This window comes from Alosa alosa, chromosome 17 (assembly GCF_017589495.1).
Source record: "Alosa alosa isolate M-15738 ecotype Scorff River chromosome 17, AALO_Geno_1.1, whole genome shotgun sequence".
NCBI lineage: Eukaryota > Metazoa > Chordata > Actinopteri > Clupeiformes > Clupeidae > Alosa > Alosa alosa.
In genome coordinates, this window is record NC_063205.1 from 27,704,617 (window position 1) to 27,728,541 (window position 23,925).

The 23,925-nt window shown below is 44.1% G+C and overlaps 1 protein-coding gene across 3 annotated transcripts; it reads left to right on the forward strand.

Moving 5' to 3' along the window:
* Positions 1-1,517: 1,517 nt before the first annotated feature.
* znf800b (zinc finger protein 800b) lies at positions 1,518-23,234 on the forward strand. 3 transcript variants are annotated; one of them, XM_048268739.1, is made up of 6 exons: positions 2,587-2,812; positions 9,995-10,143; positions 14,669-14,764; positions 17,789-17,932; positions 18,487-20,500; positions 21,879-23,234. In XM_048268739.1, coding segments are annotated over exons 2-6 (2,379 nt in total). In that variant the 5' UTR covers positions 2,587-2,812; positions 9,995-10,019; the 3' UTR covers positions 21,880-23,234. The 3 variants fall into 3 exon arrangements, with proteins under 3 accessions (XP_048124695.1, XP_048124694.1, XP_048124696.1); XM_048268738.1 differs by lacking the exons at positions 2,587-2,812; positions 21,879-23,234 and adding an exon at positions 1,518-1,693 and having other exon boundaries at positions 18,487-20,504; XM_048268737.1 differs by lacking the exon at positions 21,879-23,234 and having other exon boundaries at positions 2,586-2,812; positions 18,487-20,504.
* The last annotated feature ends 691 nt before the right edge of the window (positions 23,235-23,925 follow it).

Consider the following 23,925-nt stretch of genomic DNA (forward strand, 5'->3'; position numbering starts at 1 on the left):
ATGCCCCCCCCCCCTTCCCCAAAGTTCTGTATACTGTAGGTGTTTGATCTACCCAAAGCATAAAAAAAAAAATCAAACAAGGTGAAAGGCTACATTTATTTTAAACTGATGAATTGCTCTTGTCTGATATGGCTTCAGTTTCACAGAGACCTTCTGACCACCTTAGAACCCCAGCTCCATAAAAAAAATCAGGTTAAATGTCATATAACTGTGTATACTAATTGTATTAAATGATAATACATTTTATACTGCCCTTTTGTCCAGGTGTGTAACTTGTACACATTCTGTCTTCACTAAATACAGTTATACTTTTTGTTTGTTTTAAATTATCTGATGTTTAGGGAATACTTTATATGGGTTTCCCCAGTCTAATCTAGCCATATGAGCTGTTTTTTTTTTTTTCCCCATTGTAAGGCCTTATTTTTATATGGTCATGTAAATGCTATAAAACTAAACGTATTTGAAAAGGAGTTTAAAAAAAACAAAACAATGGCTAAACCTCAGTGGAACAGTGTCCTCTATGTGCTTTTTACTCTTTTGGCCAATGGCATTTTCAATAATGAAATAAAATATGTGTATTTTCAGGGTTTGACAATGTTTTGGATTTCAACTGTTACACAAATACATTTTTTACCTGTCTCCCTGTGTCTTGTTGTGTGTCAACTGTTTTAACATTAACTGAGCAATGTATGCTGATGATGGACAAGTTTTTCTGTGCACTTGATGTTGCACTTGGGATACAGAATTTCCCCTAGGGTCTTGAATTTCCTCTAGGGATCAATAAAGTATCCAGCTATCTATCTATCATTCATCTATCTATCTATCTATCTATCGGCCTACTGCCTGATGCTTCTGTTTGAAAGACTGTCACAAGTTGTGTGTCAACCATCACAGCGATTCAAACAAACCTGTAAAGCAAGGCTAAGAGTGTCGTAAGCAATACAGGGACAGGTTTTATTCTTGAAATTCTGTGGCGATTCGGGTAGAAGGAATATTCACCCCCCACTCCACCCCAACCAGCATTCTTATGATAATGGTTTAGTCCAGGCCCTTCAGTTAGGAGTCTGGGTAAGAGCAATGGCTATCTTTTGTTATATTTTCTGTGGAGTTGAGGGCATGGTTTGAAGGATTATAACTACAGGAGAACTCTGCGACGCTGTCTTTTTTCTTATTTGGATCCAAACACAATGGCTCAACGAGCTTTTCAATGTCTATTTGATAAAATAAAATTTAATTTCTCACCATCATTACACACGTTAATAAAAATATTGTGCAATCAGCAAGCTCTACGAGATCGCACATGTGTGCATTACGCCTGTTAGAAAATAAACGTTTCCCGACGACTTCTCATTGCGCGCAACCTGGGCAGTTCGCAGTTGCAGGATTTGGATGGTGGGAACATGCTCAAACAAATTGATACATCATGCACGTGTTTAGATTGTAAGCACTTTCGCGCGCTATCCCTGGTCTACAGTATCATAGCAACCAAGTTTCCCCTAGCACCTGCGCAAGGGAAGGGAAGCTGTTTAAAGTTTCTACAGAACAGTAAACATGGCGTTTTTCTTAAAGATGTTAAAGATAGCCACATCAGCATCACTGGGTGATTACTTGCGGAATGCCTGTAAATATCAGTCGATTACTGGGCAGATCTGAAAAGAAATGACGAATAACGTTACGTGAACTGCAAACCAAGGTGCTGACACACTTCTCGGTGATGATGCTAGCAGGCTAACATTAAGCAAGCTAGCGTTTGTTGGACTAGCTTGCTAGCTAGGATAACGTGACCACTTCAACTGTATACTAGTTTTTGTGCGATGACATTACTCGCCAACCCCCTGCAGCCTTTCGCACTGGGATCAGGCATTCCAAGCATGTCTTATCAGCTAAATCACATTGATAACATAGCTAGCTATCATAGCTATTTGAAATATACATCACTTAATACGGTTAGGAACTAAAGTTAATGTTACAGCTGCTTTTCTTGATTGGCCCTACTTTTCGTAAAGCTTAACCACTGTAAAGCGTTATGGTCTATAATGAAGTAACTTTAGGTATGTTATAGTGTTAAAACTGATTGAACCAATGGCAATTACTTTTTGCCTTTCCCCAATTTCACTTTAGCATTTTCTAATGTACTTAACAGTTATTGAATTTCTTGGTGACACTGAGGATCACTTGACATTACTTTCAAAAGAAGTCCATAACTTATAGCCCAGGCTACATATCAACATTTAGGTGTAGACTGAATTTGTTTTATTTTACAAGCATTTACCAAAATATCACATTAATGCAAATTAAATCAATATTGTGGCCTATATTTGGGTATTTTCATGTATAGGGCATATTTTTGTGAAATTCCATGAAATAAAATTACAGTTTAAATTAACAAATCTCTTACATTGGTGCAATTATATGCATCATTAAAATAAGATGCCACTGTATTGTTTTAAAACTTTTTTGGCTCTTCTGACAATTTGGAGAAACCCAAGTTTATGGATTTGGAGTGAGCGCGCGCTAAAGACACGTGAATATATCACCTAAATAATCTGTAATTATCAGCACTTTTACAGTTCTGTTGAGGTCAGTTTTCCTGTAGACCTCTGTCGTGTTGACAGTCGTGGTATTTATAAAGTTTAGTGTAGCACCTTTTGCGCAGCAGCCGCACGACTGAGGGCTCTCCACGCTGTGCACAAAGGCTGCTGGCGAGGGAACTGCCGAGCGAGAACTCAGCACTGAGAGGCGTAATAAACAATCCCCAGCTAGCCCGAGAGGACGCACAGTCGAAGTAGCTCACCGGCCGAAACGCTTTCTGGTACGTAGCGAAAACTGATTTAATCTTGTGTTTTGACAGCCAATCTGGTAAGAACTACAATAATAACATTTACATCCACCGTAGACCGTTTAGCCGAGGCCCAGAATCGTTTTGGAAGCTAAAAAATGCCTCTTCGTACCTCACCGAACGTGGTTGTTTTGCAGAAAATGGCGTCATCGTTCTCTTGTTCGGTCCATTCATGGAGGGGCGAATGTTTGGTTTCAGAGGCTCATATTGTCCGTTAACAGCGTTTTTAAGGACAGACATAAACAATGTGTTTGGTATTTAACATCTTCAACGGCTCAACCACGGTAATTTACACATTTGTGACTGGATGTAGTCTGTAGGAAGACGCGCAAAGCCGGAAGGGTCACCGGACCTGTGCGCCAAGCTACTTCTTGGAAAAGGTGCCACCGAGCCGCATAGCGTAGCATTTAATCTTTCTCATCATCGACCATTTCGTAATTTACTTCGGCGATATAACTATCCACGTAACGGTTTTAGATCATTCGCAATATAGTTTTTAGTCGTGTATGGACGTATTCAACACTCCCTTTGTATCTTTTGGGTCAGCCCGCTTTTACGCTGCACTCTCGGCCATGCTGCAATCTGTGGAGGGGGCCTCTTTTCTTACGACTTGAAAGGTGCATTTTATACGTAGCCTTTCCTTTGATCAACTTAATCTGGTCTTTTGTGGTACGAAATAGTAGCTTTTTGGAGTTGACAATAAAAGCGTGTAAAGGAGATTTTAGGGGGATAATAGGTCAATGCAAACGGTGCCATGAGAACGGAGAAGTGCATTGCGCTTGTGGTTGCAAATAGACAGCGAGAAGAGGTTCTGAGTAAAGTAACGATAGACTCTCAAACAATCGAGGAGTTGGCACACACAAATTGGGGAGGTTAGTTCGAAGCTGCGCAACGATTGTGCCGTTTTGCGCATATCGGCGTAGCCTAGCTCTTGCGTTAGATCGCTACCTTCGTTAACCTGTCCTTGTAAGCGCACAGTAATCACTGTTTGGTAGTCATACACTGAATCATGCTTTCTGTGCATTATTTAGTTATCCACGTGCCGAATCAATCCGACTGAAAGCCATCGGTGTCTGGCCCCAATGCACTGTCGGCCGTTACGTGCATGCGTCCTAGCCGTCCATACGAAAGAGTGAACAGATCCCGTATGACTGATAACTATCCGTTTCTGCGGTGTACTTTTTAAAGAAAACACGTTATACCAGAAATAATTCTATTTATTTTTTGCGCTCATGCGTTTCGTGAAATATTGGGGTTCTTTGGCAGAGCAAGGCACTTCACCTTACATCGCGGGGGCTGATGTGGCGCTTTGGTGCACAATTCATTAAGTTTTGTAGATCGAAGTTACGCAACTGATCTTCACTAAGACGAACAGTTCAAGTGCTGTGCACCTCTCACATCAGGACATCTACTGGGACGCCGCGAATAAAAGTCAATTTTGTCATCACCAAATTAACTAGTGGCCGTTAGGAATATAAACGGTGCCATTTGCGTCACATCCCGCGTTTCACGTACGCCCATAGGACTAGGTTTGTACCCAATCGATCATTTGAAGGCGACTAAACTGTTGTTGTTTGCGTTGATTTCGCTGTAATTGATTAACCACATGGATTTAAGTTTCTCCAATGCATACCTGGCATACTGCTATTGTCCATTACACACTGAAGAAGCTACTGGATTTTGCCACGTTTGTGAAGTGCTTCCTGTTTTGTTATTACGCAAGGAAGTAGTGCACATGGTCGTTGCCGTTAGTGTCGTGCGGCCAGTAGGCTTAGTTGATGACATTTGTGTTCTTTTGGTGAAACATTACCTGGACCATCGATGTGTATCTTACCTCATGATGGAGGTAAATCTCTTTCGACCTCAGTGCCCTTTGGACGTATCACCTTCCTAAAATACAAGCAAATCAAATCGAGTTTGAGGATGGAAAAAAAAATGAAAGAAGGGAAGATTTGTTTTTGTTTCATTTTGAGTTTGACATGGTTTTGTTTGCACTACTTTCAATAGATATGGTTTAGGTCTTCAGGCTTCATATTTGACAGACTGAGCCAAACCAGATACTACTTTAGGGTGGTCAGTAGGCCTGCATTTTATTGTAATTAGCAAGTGTAATTGATTGCAGGTGAATACTTAATGGCCTTAGATTTGCAAATATTATATCAGTTATCGTGCTGCATTTCCAGACTTAATCTGTTATGCGGAAGTAATGAGCTGGATGCAGGATCATTCACATCACCTGCCCTTGAGCGGGATGAGGATTCTGGTTTTGTGTGGTGTTCTGTTGAACTGAAGTGTTGAATCACACAATGTATGATTTATTTTTATAATATGAACACCTTGGAGTAGTGGGATGGAGATGGCAGGGGTGAGTCACGTCCTGTGGTGACTTCAAACCAGTGGCAGAAACTTTGTCCAGTGCAGGTCAGCCAACCTGTGACTCAGTTCAGTCGACTTAATAAAGTGAGGTGATCGACAAGACCCAGCTGGACGACTGGTATATGTTTTCGTACCGTTTTCAAAAAAGTTGAGATGTTATTTACACAGCCAGGTAGATTGTGTTGGCAATCTTGGTGGTGTAATACAGGGTGATGTAATGACTGTAAGTCAGACCCCCCCCCACACACACACACACATATCTCGGCCCCCTTCCTACAACCCTCCTGTGTCTGCACTCAGCCGTGGCCTGAAAGCAGCGGTGTGGCATTTCACAAGCTGTGGCGTGTGAGGCTGCTCTCAGCTCAGTCACTTTCGGATGAGCCATGGGCTGGAAGTGACTTGCATGCCAGTTAACACCAGGTCAGGTCCGTGGTGAGCAAAGATTCGCCAACAGTCAACTTGCCAGTATAAGCAGCTGAACCGGAATAGAATGAAATGGCAGATGGAATATTGGGACTTGGGTGTTTGTGTGAATGTGTGTTGGAGCGTAGGTGTTTACCTAGGGTGGTCAGTGGTATGAGTTTGGTTATATTAATGGTTCCTACCGTTGGACATTCATTTGGGTTGCCTGTTCCCCACAAGTTTCAGTTCAGCATTCTTTTCACTGATGCTGTTTGGCTCCTTTGTGCAATTAGCTACTCTTGTTTCTACGTGCAGTACTTTCCTCAAGTGTTTAGAGAGTCTTGCACTACTTTAGCTTGTCTGTCTCCATGGAGATGGAAACACGTAGCTCTAAGGTTGAGCATCTTAGTACATTGACCTGAATCACTATGCCTTTGTGTTTTGTTGACTAATCTGTAGGGGATTATATCACTGTTACTCATCCATGTAGGTCCAAGGGTTCCTGGAGATATATTTCGTTCAGATAGACATCACCCTCCTCATTCGTAGAGGTGTGAGGCATGACGTACCGCATGCGTAAAATGTTGTTTTCCTGTTCATTTTCCACTTATCTCTGGTAATTACACTGTTTCTCTCATCCTGTGTCTCATCCTGACCTGGAAGCCGTGCCGGAGATGTCATGAATCCAGTTGTTGAAAGGTTGTCAATTAAATGACGATTCTATTAAATGATGGTGTTGACAACCTTTCACCAACTGGATTGCAAATTGTCAAGAATTTTACAAGTGTGTATGCAGACAATGTTTTCTTGTTAGGAAAATCTGATGATATTCTGATTAAGGTTGAGTTTTGGACAACTAAGAATAACCTAGTGATCTATTTTTAGATGATTCCAGTGTAAACTTTCGTTGGGGACCAAAACATTGTTAATCACACTAGTTTTGAGTAAGACAGAAATATGCATTTACAACTAAATAGTGTGTAGCGATAGCCTTGGTGGCAAGCTCGCACCGTCAAAGTGAATTGTTCCTAGGCTCAAAATATCATTACACTTCTGTTATACTGTGGAGAGGGTTCCCACAGACATTTGAACTTGGTAAGTGTACAGAAAGGGTATGAAAAGGGACGGTTTGTGCAGTTAATTCATTACCTAAATTATTCTTCTGATCGACACCATCTTATTAGGAGAAATGTGCATGAAGTTGATTACCGGATGTCGTACAACACTACTGTCATGGATGTGAAAGGAGGGGAGTTTGGTAATCAACTTGCACAGACTTTGTACTTACGAAATGGCGGCGATTGGAATAAGAGTCAGGTAATGTACTAATTGCACAAATAGTCATTAGTTAGTTTAAAAGTGTTGGTCCCCAACAGAAGCTTACACTTGTTATCATCCAAAAATAGATCCTAGGTTGTTCTCAGACTGGAGTTGACCCTTTAGACTTAGGCCTCCTTGTAGGTTTGACCCCCAAAGTTCCCTTTTTGGTTCTTCCAGAAAAATCTCCCTTCACATGTTCAGTCACATCCTCAAGGGCGTTACTGATCATGATACTGCTTTGTATTAATTCAAGAATTCAAGAGGCAGTTTTTTTTTTATGAATGAATGAATAAGAAAGCTTTGCAAAGCTGACAAAGTAATTTACACAAAGTGTTTTGACAGACGTTTTTTCTTTAGATGTGGGCATTCAAGTGAGTGCGCAAAACATGTAATTTCTAAACATTTGAAATTCAATAAAATTGAAGGCACACTGCAGACGCCATTTTGGTCTTTGATCTGCAATGACCAACATTCTGAATCATGCTTTTCAAGTGCCACATGATCTGCAAGCATCAGGAACTCACTCCAAGCGAACTATGCAATGACAAATACAAAAGTTGAGAAACATTAGGGTGTTGTAGTTAGATATGAGGAAATTATAATTTTTACAATCCATGAGTCAGAAGATATTGTGATCCATCAAGGATCTGTTTTTGTAGTTATCATTATTATTATTGTTGTTGTTGTTGTTGTTGTTGTTGTTGTTTATTTCCAACCCCATCTATCATGCCATGTAGTTTTAAGGCAGCTCACTCTTCTGCTATGATATAAATGAGTTGGAACCTCTAATGCATGGAGTTTGTCTCCCCCCAGTGGTCGTTTGTCAGAGTGAGAATATATATATATATATTTTTATTTATCCAGGTGAATCCCATTGACATTTTAAATCTCTATGTCCAGGTAGCCCTAGGCTCACAAAATTAAAAAAGGTACAAAGATCCAGACTAGTAATGCCTTTGGTTTGTTTGACTTGGAGGTTGCCTGACTGACACTCCATCTCCAGTTTAGTAAGATATTAAATAGGCCTAGGCATTTATAATGATCACATTTTCATTTGACTTCAAAAACTTCTCTCTGGTTTGGTTAGGTTTGAATGTAAGCAGCAGATTGATATGCATGTTGTCACATGTGGGCTCTTTAATGACTCGGGTGTCATTTGAATTTCAAATATTTGTTAGTAATGACAATGATCACAGTTAGGCTACTCATCCGTATGTATGTCCGTTTGTTTTTCGGTTGGAGCATGATTGCAGACTACGTGTGTTTAGCCAACGCATTTATCTTTCTTTTGTCTTTCCTCCAAGGGCACTAAGTAGTAGGAGAAAGAGAAAGAGGTGTGAACTGGCCAGGGGGACAATGAGAGGAGGTTTAGCATACATAGACCCTTAGCTATAGCGAGGTTTAGCATACATAGACCCTTACCTATAGTGAGGTTTAGCATACATAGACCCTTACCTATAGCGAGGTTTAGCATACATAGACCCTTAGCTATAGCGAGGTTTAGCATACATAGACCCTTACCTATAGCGAGGTTTAGCATACATAGACCCTTAGCTATAGCGAGGTTTAGCATACATAGACCCTTACCTATAGCGAGGTTTAGCATACATAGACCCTTACCTATAGCGAGGTTTAGCATACATAGACCCTTACCTATAGCGAGCCCTTTCCACTTGAGTGGCGGCGAAGGTCCGACAGGATCGGAGGGCTGATGCTCTATCTACAAGGACTTAGGGAGTCTCCGGCAGACTGCTGTGATCTAATAACCATGCAGCGCTGCACATGCGTAGTTGACAGGCCCATAAATCACGTTACCACTGTCCCACTATGTCTGCTAGGCCTCGGCCGCCGTAGCTCGCTTGGCTGTTGCATAAGAGCGCTCATTGTTCATAATGTGAATTGTGAAAAGTGAGCATTCATCGGTGGTTATAAAAGTGTTCCCTGTAAAAGGAAATACTGGGAGCCCTGTATTATGTGTAAGTCATATGGTTTGTCCTCACAGCTGATTATTGAGTCTGCCAGTGGATGCAATTAATTGGTGACACCAGCAGCAAATTGGGTGGTGACCTTTGACATGCCACAACTCACCACAGTGCTTGTGAAATTGAGTGAGAGAGAGATAGTGAGTGTTGGTGTCAGTTTACTGGGACAGAAAGGAGAGCAATTTAAATGGCATTTGCTCTTAAATCTCTATACAGCAGGTAGGACTGTACAATTAATCAAATAAACTGATTAGCTGAATAAATCAATTAATCATCAGTTATTATCCATATTTTATTAGAAATATCAGTATTTCCAACCATGATGAAAACAGCATAACGGAAATATAAGGATTATTTTGCTTGCTGCATTCTGTTTGGCAGCCATGCTTGTCTTGAGTTATAAATCCAACACACTCTCATACTTTACAGTTGTAACTGTTGTATACATTATCTGTTGCAGGTATTTTTATGTATTTGTTTGTTTTTCAGTTGAATTATATTATAATTCCATTGAGCCTACTGTTAGGCTTATTTTTAAAAACAAATTAAATTTAAATGAAAAAATGGAGATGTTTCCAAAATGTTGCTGTTTCCAATCATTGAGGAATTGTGTGTTAAATAATCATGAGCTCAATATTGACCAAAATTATCATGATTATAAGTTGTGCCATAAACAAGCAGCGCTAACAGGAAGACAAACCCTGTGAATAGCTGACAGAAACGTTGGAGTGTGTTGAACTTGAGAGTGGATACCTACGGATACCTCCTCTCTCACTAACCTAACACTCACTTACCACACACTTCCTTCCTCTACATCCTTCTACCTTCCTTTCTCCTCCCACCACACTTTAACTAGTACTGATAGTGTCTGCACTCTTATCCTCTAATTAATAGTATTGACCAATGCAGCAGTAATTCCTAGCTAAGGTCTCTTCTGCACTGTAGCTTCAATGTTCTCTTTTTGTAAGTCTCTTTGAATTAAATGGTCGGCCAAACGTAAATGAGAGTGTGTGATTTTGAAGTCCTCCTCTGCTGTGTGTGTGTGTGTGTGTGTGTGTGTGTGTGTGGCCCACAGCGCTGCCCACTGCCTGTACTGGGAGATGGAGGAGCCCACGCCTGAACAGCAAAAGACTTCCACCAACGACAAAGGATGCCAGACCGACGAGATCTGCAACGGCAGCCCAGAACCAACTGGACCCGACTCCGGCTCGGCCCACCCACCTGGTACGCTCTACAGCTAACCACACACACACACACACACACACACAGATTATTGCCTAAGGTTTCCCTCAGGAGGTTTGGAACATTGGGGAGCCTCTCTAATGACTGAAGTGGAAGTCCTCAGGAAGGTTGCAGAGGATTATGGGAAATTCTTTCCATGACAAACATTGTCACCCCCATTGCCCCCCTGCAGAGATCAGAGAAACCCTTGACCCTACCCTAGGTCGCTCCCCACCACACCCCCATCTCACTCTGGACTCAGCAGGATAGCAGGAATCGTCACTTGTGTCACTTCTCAGGAAGTGGGTCAGCTCCCTCACACACTCACGCGTGCACACACACACACACACACACACACACACACACACACACACACACACACAGACAGACAGACAGACAGACAGACAGACAGACAGACAGACAGACAGAGAAAGAGAAAGAGAGAGATAGAGCGAGGGAGAGAGAGGGAGAGAGAATGCGAGGCATTCACATGTTCATATACAAACCCCAGTCATGTGACGGGGGAAGATGATGATGAGGTATCTTGATCCCTGACGGAGAGAGTGGAGGAAAAGCTGAGCTATAAATAAGCCCTAATTAACTAGAGCGTCCATGCGAGGTGTCTGTTGCATAAACCGAACATGTGGGCTGCCAGACCAGTCAACTGAAAACGGAATGCTCTCTCTCCATCTTTTTCAGTCTCTCTCTCTCTTCTCTCTCTCTCTCTCTCTCTCTCCATCTTTCTCAGTCTCTCTCTCTCTTTCTCTCTTTCTGTCTGTCTGCTGTTCTGCTGGCAATGTCAAAAGTGTTGGGTGGCTGGTTGTTTTGAGTAGGGCTAGTTTCCTTTGATGTTATCATTTTTTTGTCATCTCATTCTCAGAAACTTCAGATTCCCTGAGTCCTGGGGTGGTCACATGAATCCTAACTAAATCCTAACTCGCTCGGGGAAACTTGCTAGCGGTGGCAAATGCAGTGTGTGTCTTGACCAACAAAGCACTTGTGTCTCAAAGGCACTAAAATGCCACTCACCCTCAGTCATTTCCCTCCGACCCCTCCACCTTATCTTTAAAGTCAGCAAAAGAAAAGAAAAAATCTTGCCTCTGGCTCCTCTGCCAACAGGAAAGGGTTAATCATGCAAGCTTTGCCCGTCCGGCAATATTGCATCTGATTGGCTGAACTTTGCCCCTTGACCGATGGGAGATCAGGAGGACCTGCCCTCTCTGATTAGTCCCAGCATGTCGGAAGAGACGGGGGAGGGGCTGCCCCTAAGAGTGTGTGTGTGTGTGTGTGTGTGAGTATGAGAGAAGGGGAGGGGAGGATTTATGCATTACATCTGTGCATTAAATAGGGTGATAGATTGAAGTGCATTAGTCCACTTTATCCCAGCAGCTGTCTCTCTCAACCTGCACTTTTTCCTTTATTGACTCAGATAAAAGTAATGAAACAGCTGTAGAGAATGAGAACCCAGAGTTATTCCCTAGGTACTTCTGTGTTGAGAGGGAAGTTGCCTTTCAGAGTGATCATTCAACAATCTGTTTAAACTGCAGCCCCAGACTAATGAACTGCAAACGTAACCGCAGAAAAAGGTGTGGCACATTTATATTCTGAGGGATAAACAAGATCTTTTGACCCTTGATATTTAGCAATGTTGAGAAGTCCTTTACGATGCTACAAAAGCACCAAGTTTGCTAAAAGTCATGTGCCATCAGCTACCATTACACATTGTTCTGCGACATAATTTCCCACCTTCTGAAAGCAATGGAGGCATAGTTGGTTTTGGGGGGGGGGGGCAGGATAGTGAAAAGAGTGACAGGAAGCAAGTGGGAGAGAGAGACTGCGTGCGATCAGGAAATGACCCGGGTCGGACGCGTGTGGACCCAAATGGTCGCTGTAGCAAGTTGCACCACAGTGCCCCCCCAGAGCATAGTCGTTTTGCCATACTTCAGTTGAGGCTGCATTAGCACTTATTACAGGATATCACCAAGAGTAAGCCTTTTCTGTTTGCTTGTAACTTGTAACTGTTCCCATGCAGCCTTTTCCCTCATTTCGAGGAAAGAATTACAAGCAAATGTAAAAAAAAAAAAAAACTTTATCTACAGTGTATTGCAGTGTAATTATGCTGTAATTAAATGTAATTGTTTCATTTAGTTTTATTTAGATGTGCTGCAGTGTATGCGGGTTTGTGTGTGTGTGTGTGTGTGTGTGTGTGTGTGTGTGTGTGTGTGTGTGTGTGAGAGAGAGAGTGTATGTGTGTCACCTCTAGTGGTGGACCTTTCCAGAATAGCGGATGTGTATGGCCATGGCCAACGTCTCAGAGAGAAAATGCCTTGGCGCAGCCATAAACTTCTGTGCACAAAGAGCGCCATAGACTGGCATCACAAACAAACACACATCAATTTGAGCCCCTGAACAGGACGGCAAGCCCATAAATCGTGCCGCCCCGCAAACATCAATCTCTGCCAGCTGTCTCTGTTTTTTTAATCTGTAATTATATTTATGCTTCTGTCAGCCCATGCTCTCCCAAACATGATCAGTGTCCCTCTTGTGTTACGGCCGGCCACAGTCTCTCTCTCTCTCTCTCTTCTCTTCTCTCTCTCTCTCTCTCTCTCTCTCTCTTTCTCTTCTCTTTTCTCTCTCTCTCTCTCTCTCCCTCTCTCTCCTCTCTCTCTCTCTCTCTCTCTCTCTCTCTGTGTCTCTTCATCACTCTGCCTCCAGCATTAGTCTATCATGTTGCCCCTCGGTCAAACTGAGAAGGGGTTGACCTGTCTCAGTTCGACTTGGAAGAAATTGGATAGAGCAAAATTCCACTTTGATATTTCCCCCTGTGAAGGATCAAAGCCTCCTTCCACTTGAAGTGTTTATATTAAAGATTCTTATGTCATAGGAAGTAATTAAATGCAGACAGATACAATGCTGCGTGTGTGTGTGTCTGTTGTATGAGTGAGTGTGTGTGTGTGTGTGTGTGTGTGTGTGTGTGTGTGTTAGGACAGGGACAAAGCTGCCAGCAGTGAACAGCAATAGACCTCTGAAGTTCGCCTACAAAAAAGCTACCATCTTTGCCCAAATCCGGTATATTAAGATTTTCCCTATGGAAAAATAACATGGGGATTTAGAATTATCACACCTGTTAAACTCTCGTGGGGACAACAAAATCGTAAATGCAAATGTTTTGCTGTACACACTTTTGTCCTCTGCCTTCGAGTGGATACTGTGATCTCCGGTACGTGAAGGTGGGCACACTTTGATTTTTGCTACCCCAGAGCTAACTTGTGATGCAACTTGCCATTAAGTTAAGTAGCAAGTTAGCTCTTGGGTAGCAAACGTCAAAGTGAACGTACTACGTCATAGTATCCACTCAAAGGCAGAGGACAAAAGTGCATTTCAGATTTTTTCGTCCCCGCCAGAGTTTAACAGGTTTGATAATTCCAAATCCCCATGTTATTTTCCAAAAGGAAAAATCGCCAGATACCAGATCTCAAAAGATTTTTTATTTACAGCTTTTTTGTAGGCGAACTTCAGAGGTCTATAGCTGGGAAATATCAGCAGTGTGTTTACAAAAATGTATCAGTGGTTCATCTCTGATTGATTATGATCTGATGGTAAGCATTCAGCTGAGAAGAAAAGAAGTGCCTAAAGAGTTGTGAATGCCTGGAAAGGAAGACCCCGTTTCTGGTCCTTTCTCTGGCGTTTCTTTAAAAGGGGTTTGTGAAAGGATGAGCTGAAGGACAGAGAAGTTACAGAACCCTGAGAGACCCTCCGAAAGAAAAATGGAGAAAAATCTCTCTTCCCCTGGACAGTCGTGACTAGAGCGAAGGATAAGAGAGAATGGTAGACTTCCTCCTCCACCACCCTTTCATCTCTTTGTGGTAACAAATCTGAATTCTCAATAAGTCACTGCGAGACTAGAGACACCTCAGAGGGGAACTGGTGTTTTAACTTGGGAGACAAATAAATCCCCACACACACACACACCACCAAGCACGACGTCTTAGATTTGTCTCCCCTTGCTTGTATTCCACTTGAACTCTTTCACAGAACTGCCAGTATGCGTCTGCGGGACAGGTAGGAGTCTGATCATATCAAAGGCCCTTGCTTTGATGGTAAAGAATGGAGAATATTGTCAAAGGGGAGAAGAGGCTCTTCATATTTAAGGTGTGGATCTTCAGTCTAACCACTCAACCCTCCTCACGGCCCAGTTGATCAGATCACTTTCTTTTATCTGTCGACTCTGATACAACCTGGCAGATTTGTTTTAGCCCCAGAAGAAGCCCACTGACTATTAACGGCCTTCCAAACTCCAGATAGTGTCTACTCTCTTTCTTTCTTTTGATGTCATGTCAGAAGTGTTGTTAACAATGCACCTGTCATAATATGAAAGTGGAAGACCAGGCCAAAAAGAGTTCATATGGTGTTGCCTGGATTATGTACAGGATTTTGACAGTGACTGTGTTCTCTGTCTCTGTCTCTGTCTCTCTCTCTCTCTCTCTCTCCCTCCCTCTCTGTGTGTTTGTGTGTGTGTGTGTTCCAGGGTGTTGTGTGGAGCCTGGAGACCCTCCTCTGCTGCAGAAACAGATTCAAACCTCCAGGTCTGGTATCCAGCAGATTATCGAGTGTTTCCGATCAGGTGAGCGCTCGTTCCCCATCAGTACTCTGTCCGGCATCTTCTCCCTTGGCTGTCCCTTCAACTTAATGCAGACAATCTTTAGTATAGTAATGTTGTGTTGAGTTTTTTAAAAACTATATGATTTCCCATTTTTTTTAGTATCAGTTATAATGAATGAAACTATTATGTTCCACTCCCTGTCATGCTCCTTGCATGTGCAGTGAGTGTGACAACTGTCAAAATCTCTTGCCAAAAGTCCTTGGTAGCCTAGTTATTGTTGTGGTAGATATATTGGTGTTGGTACTCGTTATTGGCAAGTACACAGATATAAATACTAATACATGTACTCTAACTCGGTTTTGAAAAAAAATGGTATTGGTGCATCCCTAGGTAATGATATATCTGGTTGAAAATATAGTATACTATATAGAAAATATAGTATAGTATATCATCCAAAATCTGGCTGACCATGATCAATATGTAAATGTTAGTGACAATCTTTGATAAATATCTATTATGGCAGTGATATCATGATGTGACTTAGTCAGTGCAGAAAACACAGGGTAGAATAGGCTGGTCAGGTGAAAGAGAGTCCCTCACATCTCTTTATTGCATTACTTTTCCTGATGTTTTGGGTCTCTGCCATGGTATCGGTTTAGTGTCTGTATCGAGATTTTGGTATCGCCGTGACAACACTATAGCAGTGTGGGGCTTTGTCCAAGTGGAACTCCAAGTACAGTTTCTGCCCAAACTCTATGTGGGTCTTTTGACAGAAATGGTCTGAGATTCTGTGGTATAAAAACACTGCATGCTCTTTAAAAGTCAGGCTAGATCAGGTAGGGCTGTCTGCATATAGTAAAGCAACAGCATGATTTAAAAAAAAAAAAAAAAAAAAAAAACTCAGTTAAGTGGGTCATCCCATATTCTTATCCTCCTCTGTAACCTTCTGAAGTGAAGATGAAGCAGTAGGTCCCGAGGCCTTTCCTACTACAGTACAAATATAGCAAGACTGAAAATAAGATCAAGTCCAGTATTGACATTGACTGAAAATGACAATACACATGCCAAACGACTATTTAAAACTATGGTGGGCCAACATTTGTTTTGTGGCTAATACTCATCATCCATGAACAAAACAAATATGTAAGCTAGTTTGCAGTGTTTCTTTCAATTGATGTCAATTGAAAATCCACTGACCATGCACATTTGCAGTGAATTGCTTTAAAACTAGTGAACTGTGCATCTTATTTGTTGGAAAAGACTGAATGTGTTCGGCCGCACCTGCACTTCCTATTAAACAAAACCTGATTGAAGTAGGCTACGCAAATATAGCTTCACCTTGTGTGTAATTTAATTATAGATGTCACTACTGCCTTGAACATGAGGTTCTCTTAATAGGATTTAATGGTTATTCATTCTAATAGTTTTCAGGTGGACTTAATGACCATTCTTTAATTATGGCCGTCGTTATCAAAAGAATACTAGGAGCTGCATGCTCAGCAAAGGCAGCTAGCATATACCAGCCTTCGCTCAAGTGCCCACTTGTTAAAAGAAGATATGGTCAGGGCAAATGGACATGCATGAGTAGGTCTAAGTTTGACTTAATTGGCGTTTACTTTTAGGTTGAGGGTTTAAGAGAGGCTGTAGCCGATCACATTGCCATGTTGGTGGCTGGGATTTTCTTAAGTGCAAGTGTAGAAGACCTTGAAGGATGTATCCTATTTGGAAAAAGAATGTAGGCCTGCTCTCACTCTGACTGGCACTTTTTCCACACTCTACCAGAGAGTAGAGTAATCAAGGATCTTTGACTCTACCTTCCGCAGTGGGAGGTCTAGGTTCATAAAGTAGATGTACTCGTAGGGACATGGTGTCAACATTTAAATGGACTTGTTTGCAATTAACGGTCCTTGAGCTGGGTGATGGAGCCGGAGATGAAACTGCTCACCCACTGCATATGTGAAATTGTAGGAAAAACATGGCAGACAAGGTCACAGTGATCCCTCCATAGACATATAAGAAAGCTAAACAGGCAGGACTGTGACATCATCCATTCACTGACGTTCATTTTCAGAAACGGGAAGTTGACTCATTCTACCTCCCATTCTATTTCCTTTGTTCCACTCTTGATGTTGGCGTGGTAACAGCCTGTAATACTGTCATGGAGGAAATTCCCATAACTGGTATTATTATACGGCTCTTCACAATGCTAGTAGAACACTCCATTGACTTGAATGGGATATCCCAACGTTCTACGGTAAAATAAATTCATATAATTACCGCTGTCAATGGCAACAGGTTTTGTGCTGCTGATCATATCACTCCGCAAGTATTCCGGTCACTTCTTGCATTGGAACTTCATTCAAAAGTGAAAGCAGACGGTTGATCAGCTGTGTTCAAAAGAATGTTTGATTCAAGTTCAGCGTGTGTTGAGAACTATTTGTTTCTCAGCAAAAAGCCATTTAAAACGGTAACAAATAAGTGTAAAGAGACATATCGTGGAGTTTATTTTTTTCATTTTGGCAAGTAGCCATTATAATAAAGCGGGATAATGTATAGAACGCCCGGTCATTATGGGAAAATAAGTCCCTTCAGGGCGAAACAAGACCCCCTCCACTGGCGTCAGGGTCCGGTTCGCCCTGTCGGGACTTATTTTCCCAATAAGGACCAGCGTTCTATACATTATCCCTTACATAACAGGTGCATCTCGCAAAAATAGAATGTCGTTGAAAAATCCATTGCCCTAAAGGCTCAGAATGTTGCCAATGTTTTGACTTAATTAGTTGATTAGAGCTCTTCTCGGGTTGACATTTATGTATTATAAATCTTTATTCTAAAATTAAATTTTAATATTTTAATATATTTTTATGTAATCATCAATATTAGAATAATCAAGATTAAATCAAACAGAAAAAAGGCTTAAAATATTTCACTTTATGTGTAATGACTCTAGAAGATTCACTTCTTGAAACAAATTCTGTCTGTAAGTGGTTTTGAGGAAGTATATCATGGTGAACGGTCAGGTGAATGGCTTGTGTTCGCTTGCAGGCACCACACAGCTCCGGCACATCCTGCTGAAGGAGGTGGACACCATCTTTGAGTGTAAGCTGTGCCGCAGCCTGTTCCGCGGCCTCCCCAACCTCATCACGCACAAGGAGTTCTACTGTTTCCCCCGGCACCCCGAGCCTGACGGTCAGCATCTCAAACACACAGACGCACATGCACACTCGGACAGACAGACAAACACACACATACACACAGATGTGTACACACCAACACACATAGGCATGTGCATCCTTAGACAAACACAAACACACACACTCAGACAACAGACAGACAAACGCACACAGACACATACATGCGCATGCATACTTAGACAGACAGACAGACACACACACACACACACACACACACACACACACACACACACACACAATTTCTGACAATACACCTCATTAAACTTCAGAGAAACCCACTGAGTTTTGTGTTCCCTGAATTTGTCTTTCACGCTCTTTGAAGCTGATTAGTTGTTTGACTTTGAAACTAGATGCATTATACCCCGTGGTGTAATGAGATCGTGACCTCAGTGCATGTAGTTTAGGCTTCTCATAAATCTACTTGTCCACACTTATCACAAAAAGTTCAATGTGAAAGGTCTTTGATCCCGTATAAGAACTATCTAAGAAGGATAAACTAATTTTCAAATATTCATCCCACCTGTCACCTTCCATTTTTGTCCTGGGCAGGCTCTTCGAGAGAGGCCAGACAGAGCACAGCCATGAAGGAACTGATCGAGGCCATCTACCCACGGAAGGACGAGTGCGTCGTGCGGCTGGAGCCCATCAGCACCAACCAGAACGCCGTCTTCCAGCACATCGCCCACGACGACAAAACCACTAGCCAGGCCACAGCTGAGCACCGCAAGGAGAAGGAGAAAGACAGAGACAAGGAGAAAGAGCCGGAACTGAAACACACTGTCCTGCTGGAGAAAGCGGACCCAGATGTGTTGGAGAGCGAGGCAGAAAACCAGGAGGAGACGGAGGAAGAGGAGGAGGGGGGGGAGGCCGAAGAGGAGGAGGATGAGGAGGAAGAGGAGGAACTGCAAGGAATGGAAGAGGAGGATGATGGGGATGAGGGCACAGAAGACGAAGGCGACCCGCAGGACAGCCCCGAGAAGGGATCGGACGTCGATGTGGACGTGAGCGACAGTTCGGACCCCGTGCTGCAGGGCGTGACCATCACCTGCTGCATGTGCAGCAAGGACTTCTACTCTCGGCAGAGCATCCGCCGGCACTGCCGCAAGATGCACCAGAACCGGCTGGAGGAGCTGCGCAAGTTCACCGAGATGCGCACCGTGCCCATCAGCCTGCTCTCCATGGTCAAGGTGCCCACGGGCGCCTCGCCCGTCAAGACGCCCTACGGCAAGAGCTGCCCCGTCTGCTACAAGTCGTTCGCCACCAAGGCCAACGTGCGGCGCCACTTCGACGAGGTGCACCGCGGCCTGCGCCGCGACCTCATCACGCCCGACATCGCCACCAAGCCCGGCCAGCCGCTCTCGCTGGAGAGCAAGCCCGGCCCGACGACGACGGCGGCAGCGACTCCGCAGTACAACCTGGCGTCCGGCAAGTGCCTGGTGTGCAAGCGGAAGTACAGCAGCCAGGCGCGGCTCAAGAGGCACCTGCGCATCGTGCACAAGATCCGGCCCAAGGTGACCGCAACCTCCGCCGCCACCGCCGCCGCCAACTCTGCTCAGACGCCCTTGTCTTCCGCGGGTAAGAAGGCCGTCAAGCGTCCAGCCTCGCCGCCTCCTCAAGCTGAAGTGCAACGCCGTGGAAGGCCGAAGAAGTACAAACGGGAGGAGCAGTACAGGCCCCGTAAGCTGCAGGAGGAGGGCAGCGACGAGGGGGACGCGAGTCCCACGGTGCGCCGGCCGAAGCTGGCGCTGGGCTTCGACTTCAAGCTGCTCTACTGCAAGCTGTGCAAGCGGCAGTTCAGCTCGCGGCAGAACCTGGACAAGCACATCGAGCTGCACACGGACAACGACAACGAGATCTTCATCAAGTTCTACCGCTGCCCGCTGTGCAGCTACGAGACGCGGCGCAAGCGCGACGTGCTGCGCCACATCACCGTGGTGCACAAGAAGCCCGGCACCTACCTGTCCAAGATCATGGCCACCATCGAGAGCCGCGCCGTCAAGAAGCCCGCCGAGCTGGTGCTGAGGAACAGCGGCGCGGTCAAGCGGACTCAGCCGCCCGCGGCGTCGCAACACCCGAAGGAGGAGATGAACGGCAGACATGAGCCGGCCGTCGCCGGGACTGCTCCCCAGAGCACGCGCAAGCACTCGGACACCCCCGCGTCGTCCACCCCGGTCACGCGCAGGCACGAGATCCCCCCGCCCACCCCACCCGTCACGAGGAAGCACAGCCTGTTCCACTCCAGCCCGCCGGTCACCAGGAAGTCCGACCAGCACCATCACCACCACCAGCAGCACTCTACGACGCCCCACACGCGCAAACAGGAGGCCCCACAGCCTCTGGCCTCGGCCAAGCAGGAGCCGGCCGAGTCGCAGCACAGCACGGAGGTCAAGGTCACCAAGAACTTCTCCCTTCACGCCTGTGACATGTGCGGCCGGGCCTTCGCCAAGAAGCTCTACCTGGAGACGCACAAGCGCAGCCACCGGAACGCCGCTGCCGCCGCCGCGTCCACCAACGACGACAACCGCACTCAAGGGGTCAGCACGCGGTCGAAGGCCCTGCTCTGGTAAGTGTCTCTCTCTCTCCCAACATCACATCCTCCAAGCCTCTCTTTTATTCCATCCTGCCTTTCTTGCTTGCTTGCTTTCTGTCATTCACTCTTTTATTCATTGATTTGTGCAATCCCTTTTTCCTCGTTTTTGTACGGAGTATAAGCCTGCTATTTACCTACAGCTGAAGAGTGCCCTCACAACAATGCCTCTGAGACTGCGACTGAACAAATGTTTAGAAGCACTTCCTGTTTGCGAGAAAACAATCGAGAGAGCTCGGCCGCAAGTCGTTGGTAGACCCTAGAGTCACTCCCGCTGAGTCAACGTGAGGCACTCCACCGTCACATCCTGCGTGGGCTCTAATGGGGTTCGTGCCGGTGGCTCTTCTTGCGCACGTTGAGACGAGCCGGTCGAGACGAGCCAGTCGAGCAGCACCGTCTCCAGAGGAGCCGAGGGTCCCCTTCGACCAGACTTTAATGAACTGGCCTTGTAGCTCCGCGAGCAAACAGTGACGCTCCGCTCGGCTCTGAAATATGGATCCCACGGCTGGGCCAGGAAATGAGGCCGAGCCCCCCGCTATTCAGCTCAAGGTTTTTTTTTTTTTTTTTTTTTTTTTAACAAAACCCTCCCACACACACACACACACACTCAGACACACACACACAGAGAGAGAGAGACTCCTTCTTATGCTTTTCTCCTGAGGATGCCCATGAGTGGTCTGTGATGAAGTAGTAGCTGTGGTGGAGGGGGAGAAGCGGAGGTCTTGAGAGGCTCCTCTTAAAAGAAAGCAATTAAAGGAGTTCGGCTGCGTCGTTTCCAAAAACGAGCCCCTCTATACGCCGCCGCATTGTCAGACCGTGCAAGGACCGCGGAGACCAGACTGTGCCCCTGAACAACGGCTTTAAGTCCGAGCTTTTCTCCATCTTCCTCTCCACAGACCTCTTATTTGCTGCCTTTGCTGTATGTTGGTTAGGCTGTTAGCAGCAGATGTGAGGTCTGCTGTAGTACATTCTTTGAACATGAGGCTTTGTTTTGTCAGCAAAATAGTTTAGTTTGCCGCCGGGACCCATTTGGATGGATGCATCGTAGTCACTGTTTGGCTGTGTGTCTGTGTGTGTGTGTGTGTGTGTGGCTGTGTGAGTGTCTGTGTCTGTCTATTAGTGTGTCAGTGTGTCCATATGTGTATGTGTATATGTGTCTGTCTGTGTCTGTGTGTCTGTGTCTGTGTCTGTGTGTGTGTGTGTGTGTGGCTCTGTGCATGCTTCAAACATCTTTTAATTGACCACAGAGCTCACAGCTGTTTTTCTCTCTCTTTTCCTCTCCTCCTTTCCCTCTCTCTCCTCATCCCTCTCTCCCCTATCCCTCTCTCCCCCATCTCTCCTTCCCCTTTCTCAGATCTTTTCTAAGGATGCATCTCATGATCTCACACTGGATCCCTCAACATCACGCCAGACGCGAAGAGAAGGGGAGCTTTGAAAACGCTGCCAGCTTTGGACGTGAAAAATGCTGGCGCCACTGTATTGTAAATAGTACCAAAACAAAAAGAAGGTTCACGAAGGAGGAGGCATGGTGATGTTTGTGTACAAAGGGACTGGTTTCTAGCTTTCCCGTATCTCAGAGGACGTCCATAGCCCCCTCTCTTTTGGTTTGTTTGTTTGTTTATTTGTTTGTTTGTTTGTTGACGTTTTCCAGGAACTCTAATCTCAATATCTGCCTACTCGGTTGAATGTTTGTGAGTTGTACGAACCGGAAATGATTAACATTTATTCTTGCAGACCACCAGCCTAAGCCCCACAACTACACTCCCCATCCCCTTCCACGCCCAATCCTCCCCCCTCAGCGTAATAGGACTCTGTGAGTCAGCAAAGGCTGTGCTTTCTTTTGTTTTGTTCGTTTGTCTGTGTGTTTTATAATGTCTAGGACCACAGTCACTCTTCTTTGTTTGAATGAACTTTATTAAAACTCATTCCACGATCAGCCCGCCAGATCGGAACCCTCGACTCGGTGCCTCCACTATACTCTACCCTTTACACTTACCGCCCAGATATCTAGGGCTGTTCAGTTGCACCGCACCGCTTCCTCCACTTGGGGGCAGCAGAGTGCAAGTCAAGTGCATTATGGAGGCACCACAGCGTGGGGTTGTTGGTCTAGGCACCGTTGGCTGTTGTTTTCCCTCATTTCCTTTACCTTTTGCTCAGATGTGAGCATGCTCAAGTACCAAAACAAATCCTGTTTTAGAGGATCGACCAGAAGCAAATCTCTACTTTCTTGAACTTAAAAAAAAAATGTCCTGACTACTTTCAGATGGAAAGGTTTCGTTTGTTTGTTTGTTTTTTTATAGACCCTTTAAGTTGCCATCAGCTGAAGTCATGCCGCTTAGTTGTTAGCCGTGAAGGGGGCAATTGAACAAAAGGTCATGCAAATATATTATTTGACTTGTGTGTAGTCAGAAAACTAACACATGCATAGGTTCTACCAACAGCGTCACCATTTAGACTAAAGTGTTCAGTGTTGGAAAATATTCTAGTTTGGTTATATTACTGACAGGAGGTCATTATTTTATTCGATAATAAGCCAATCATTCAAAAGCTGAAGTAATTAGAATCATTAATTTTATGTAGTCTTCCTGGGCTATTTTGCCTCCCAACACACCCACTGCAGCAGGTAGGCTTCTTGGTTCATTGCTGAAATGAATGTATTCCTAGCTGAATCCACACTCGCTTTCCCTAATAAACCAAGCAACGAAAACAATTATGTGTTACTGTGATTATTTGTTTTACTTTTGCCTGCTGAGAATCGAATAGGATAAAGAGTTTTGCAGATTGTTATATATAAGTAAGTATATATAAGTCAGTCTTTTATTTCCAAATGTTCCACAAGTTTGTGAAGGGAAGACTAAAACATGATTTTATCAGATAAAAGATGAAAATGTTTGTAGAGCAAGCAGGTAAGACGATGTACTTATACTGTCCAACTTTTCTGAGGGTAATTGTAATCTAACAGGCCAAACCGTTTGAGTAATTCGAATAAATAAATAAATTTAATGTTATAATGATGGGAGACATTTAAAATACCCCTCGTCATGCAAAGGGTTGCAGAAATGTTTGGCTGATTTGATAAAAAACAAAAACAAAAAAAAAAAAACACGGTGTACTGCCATTAGCTGTATTTAACACTAGAGCGCAGTGTTGCTCTTGGTTGGAACGAGGAGCGATAAGTGTCCTTTGCATTTATGGTGAAAATCAGCTGTTAACAAGAAAATGGCTTATTTCGACGAGAAACATGGCGCAATAAAAATGTCTTTAGAGACTAGTTAAATTGGCTAAAATGGACAGTGGAGTTAAAATATCTTCAAGCGAGACAAACTATTCCCAACAAATCTGGAAACCAAGTCTAAGCGGGACAAATAGCCAAAATAAACAAAAAATATTTCAGAAACCCT

Bases quoted from the DNA above. Each gene is read 5' to 3' on its own strand.
- znf800b (XM_048268738.1), top strand. From the start codon at position 10,020: ATGGAGGAGCCCACGCCTGAACAGCAAAAGACTTCCACCAACGACAAA. The intron at 10,144-14,668 runs GTACGCTCTACA...TGTGTGTTCCAG, and splicing joins CGGCTCGGCCCACCCACCTG to GGTGTTGTGTGGAGCCTGGA. The intron at 17,933-18,486 runs GTCAGCATCTCA...TGTCCTGGGCAG, and splicing joins CCGGCACCCCGAGCCTGACG to GCTCTTCGAGAGAGGCCAGA.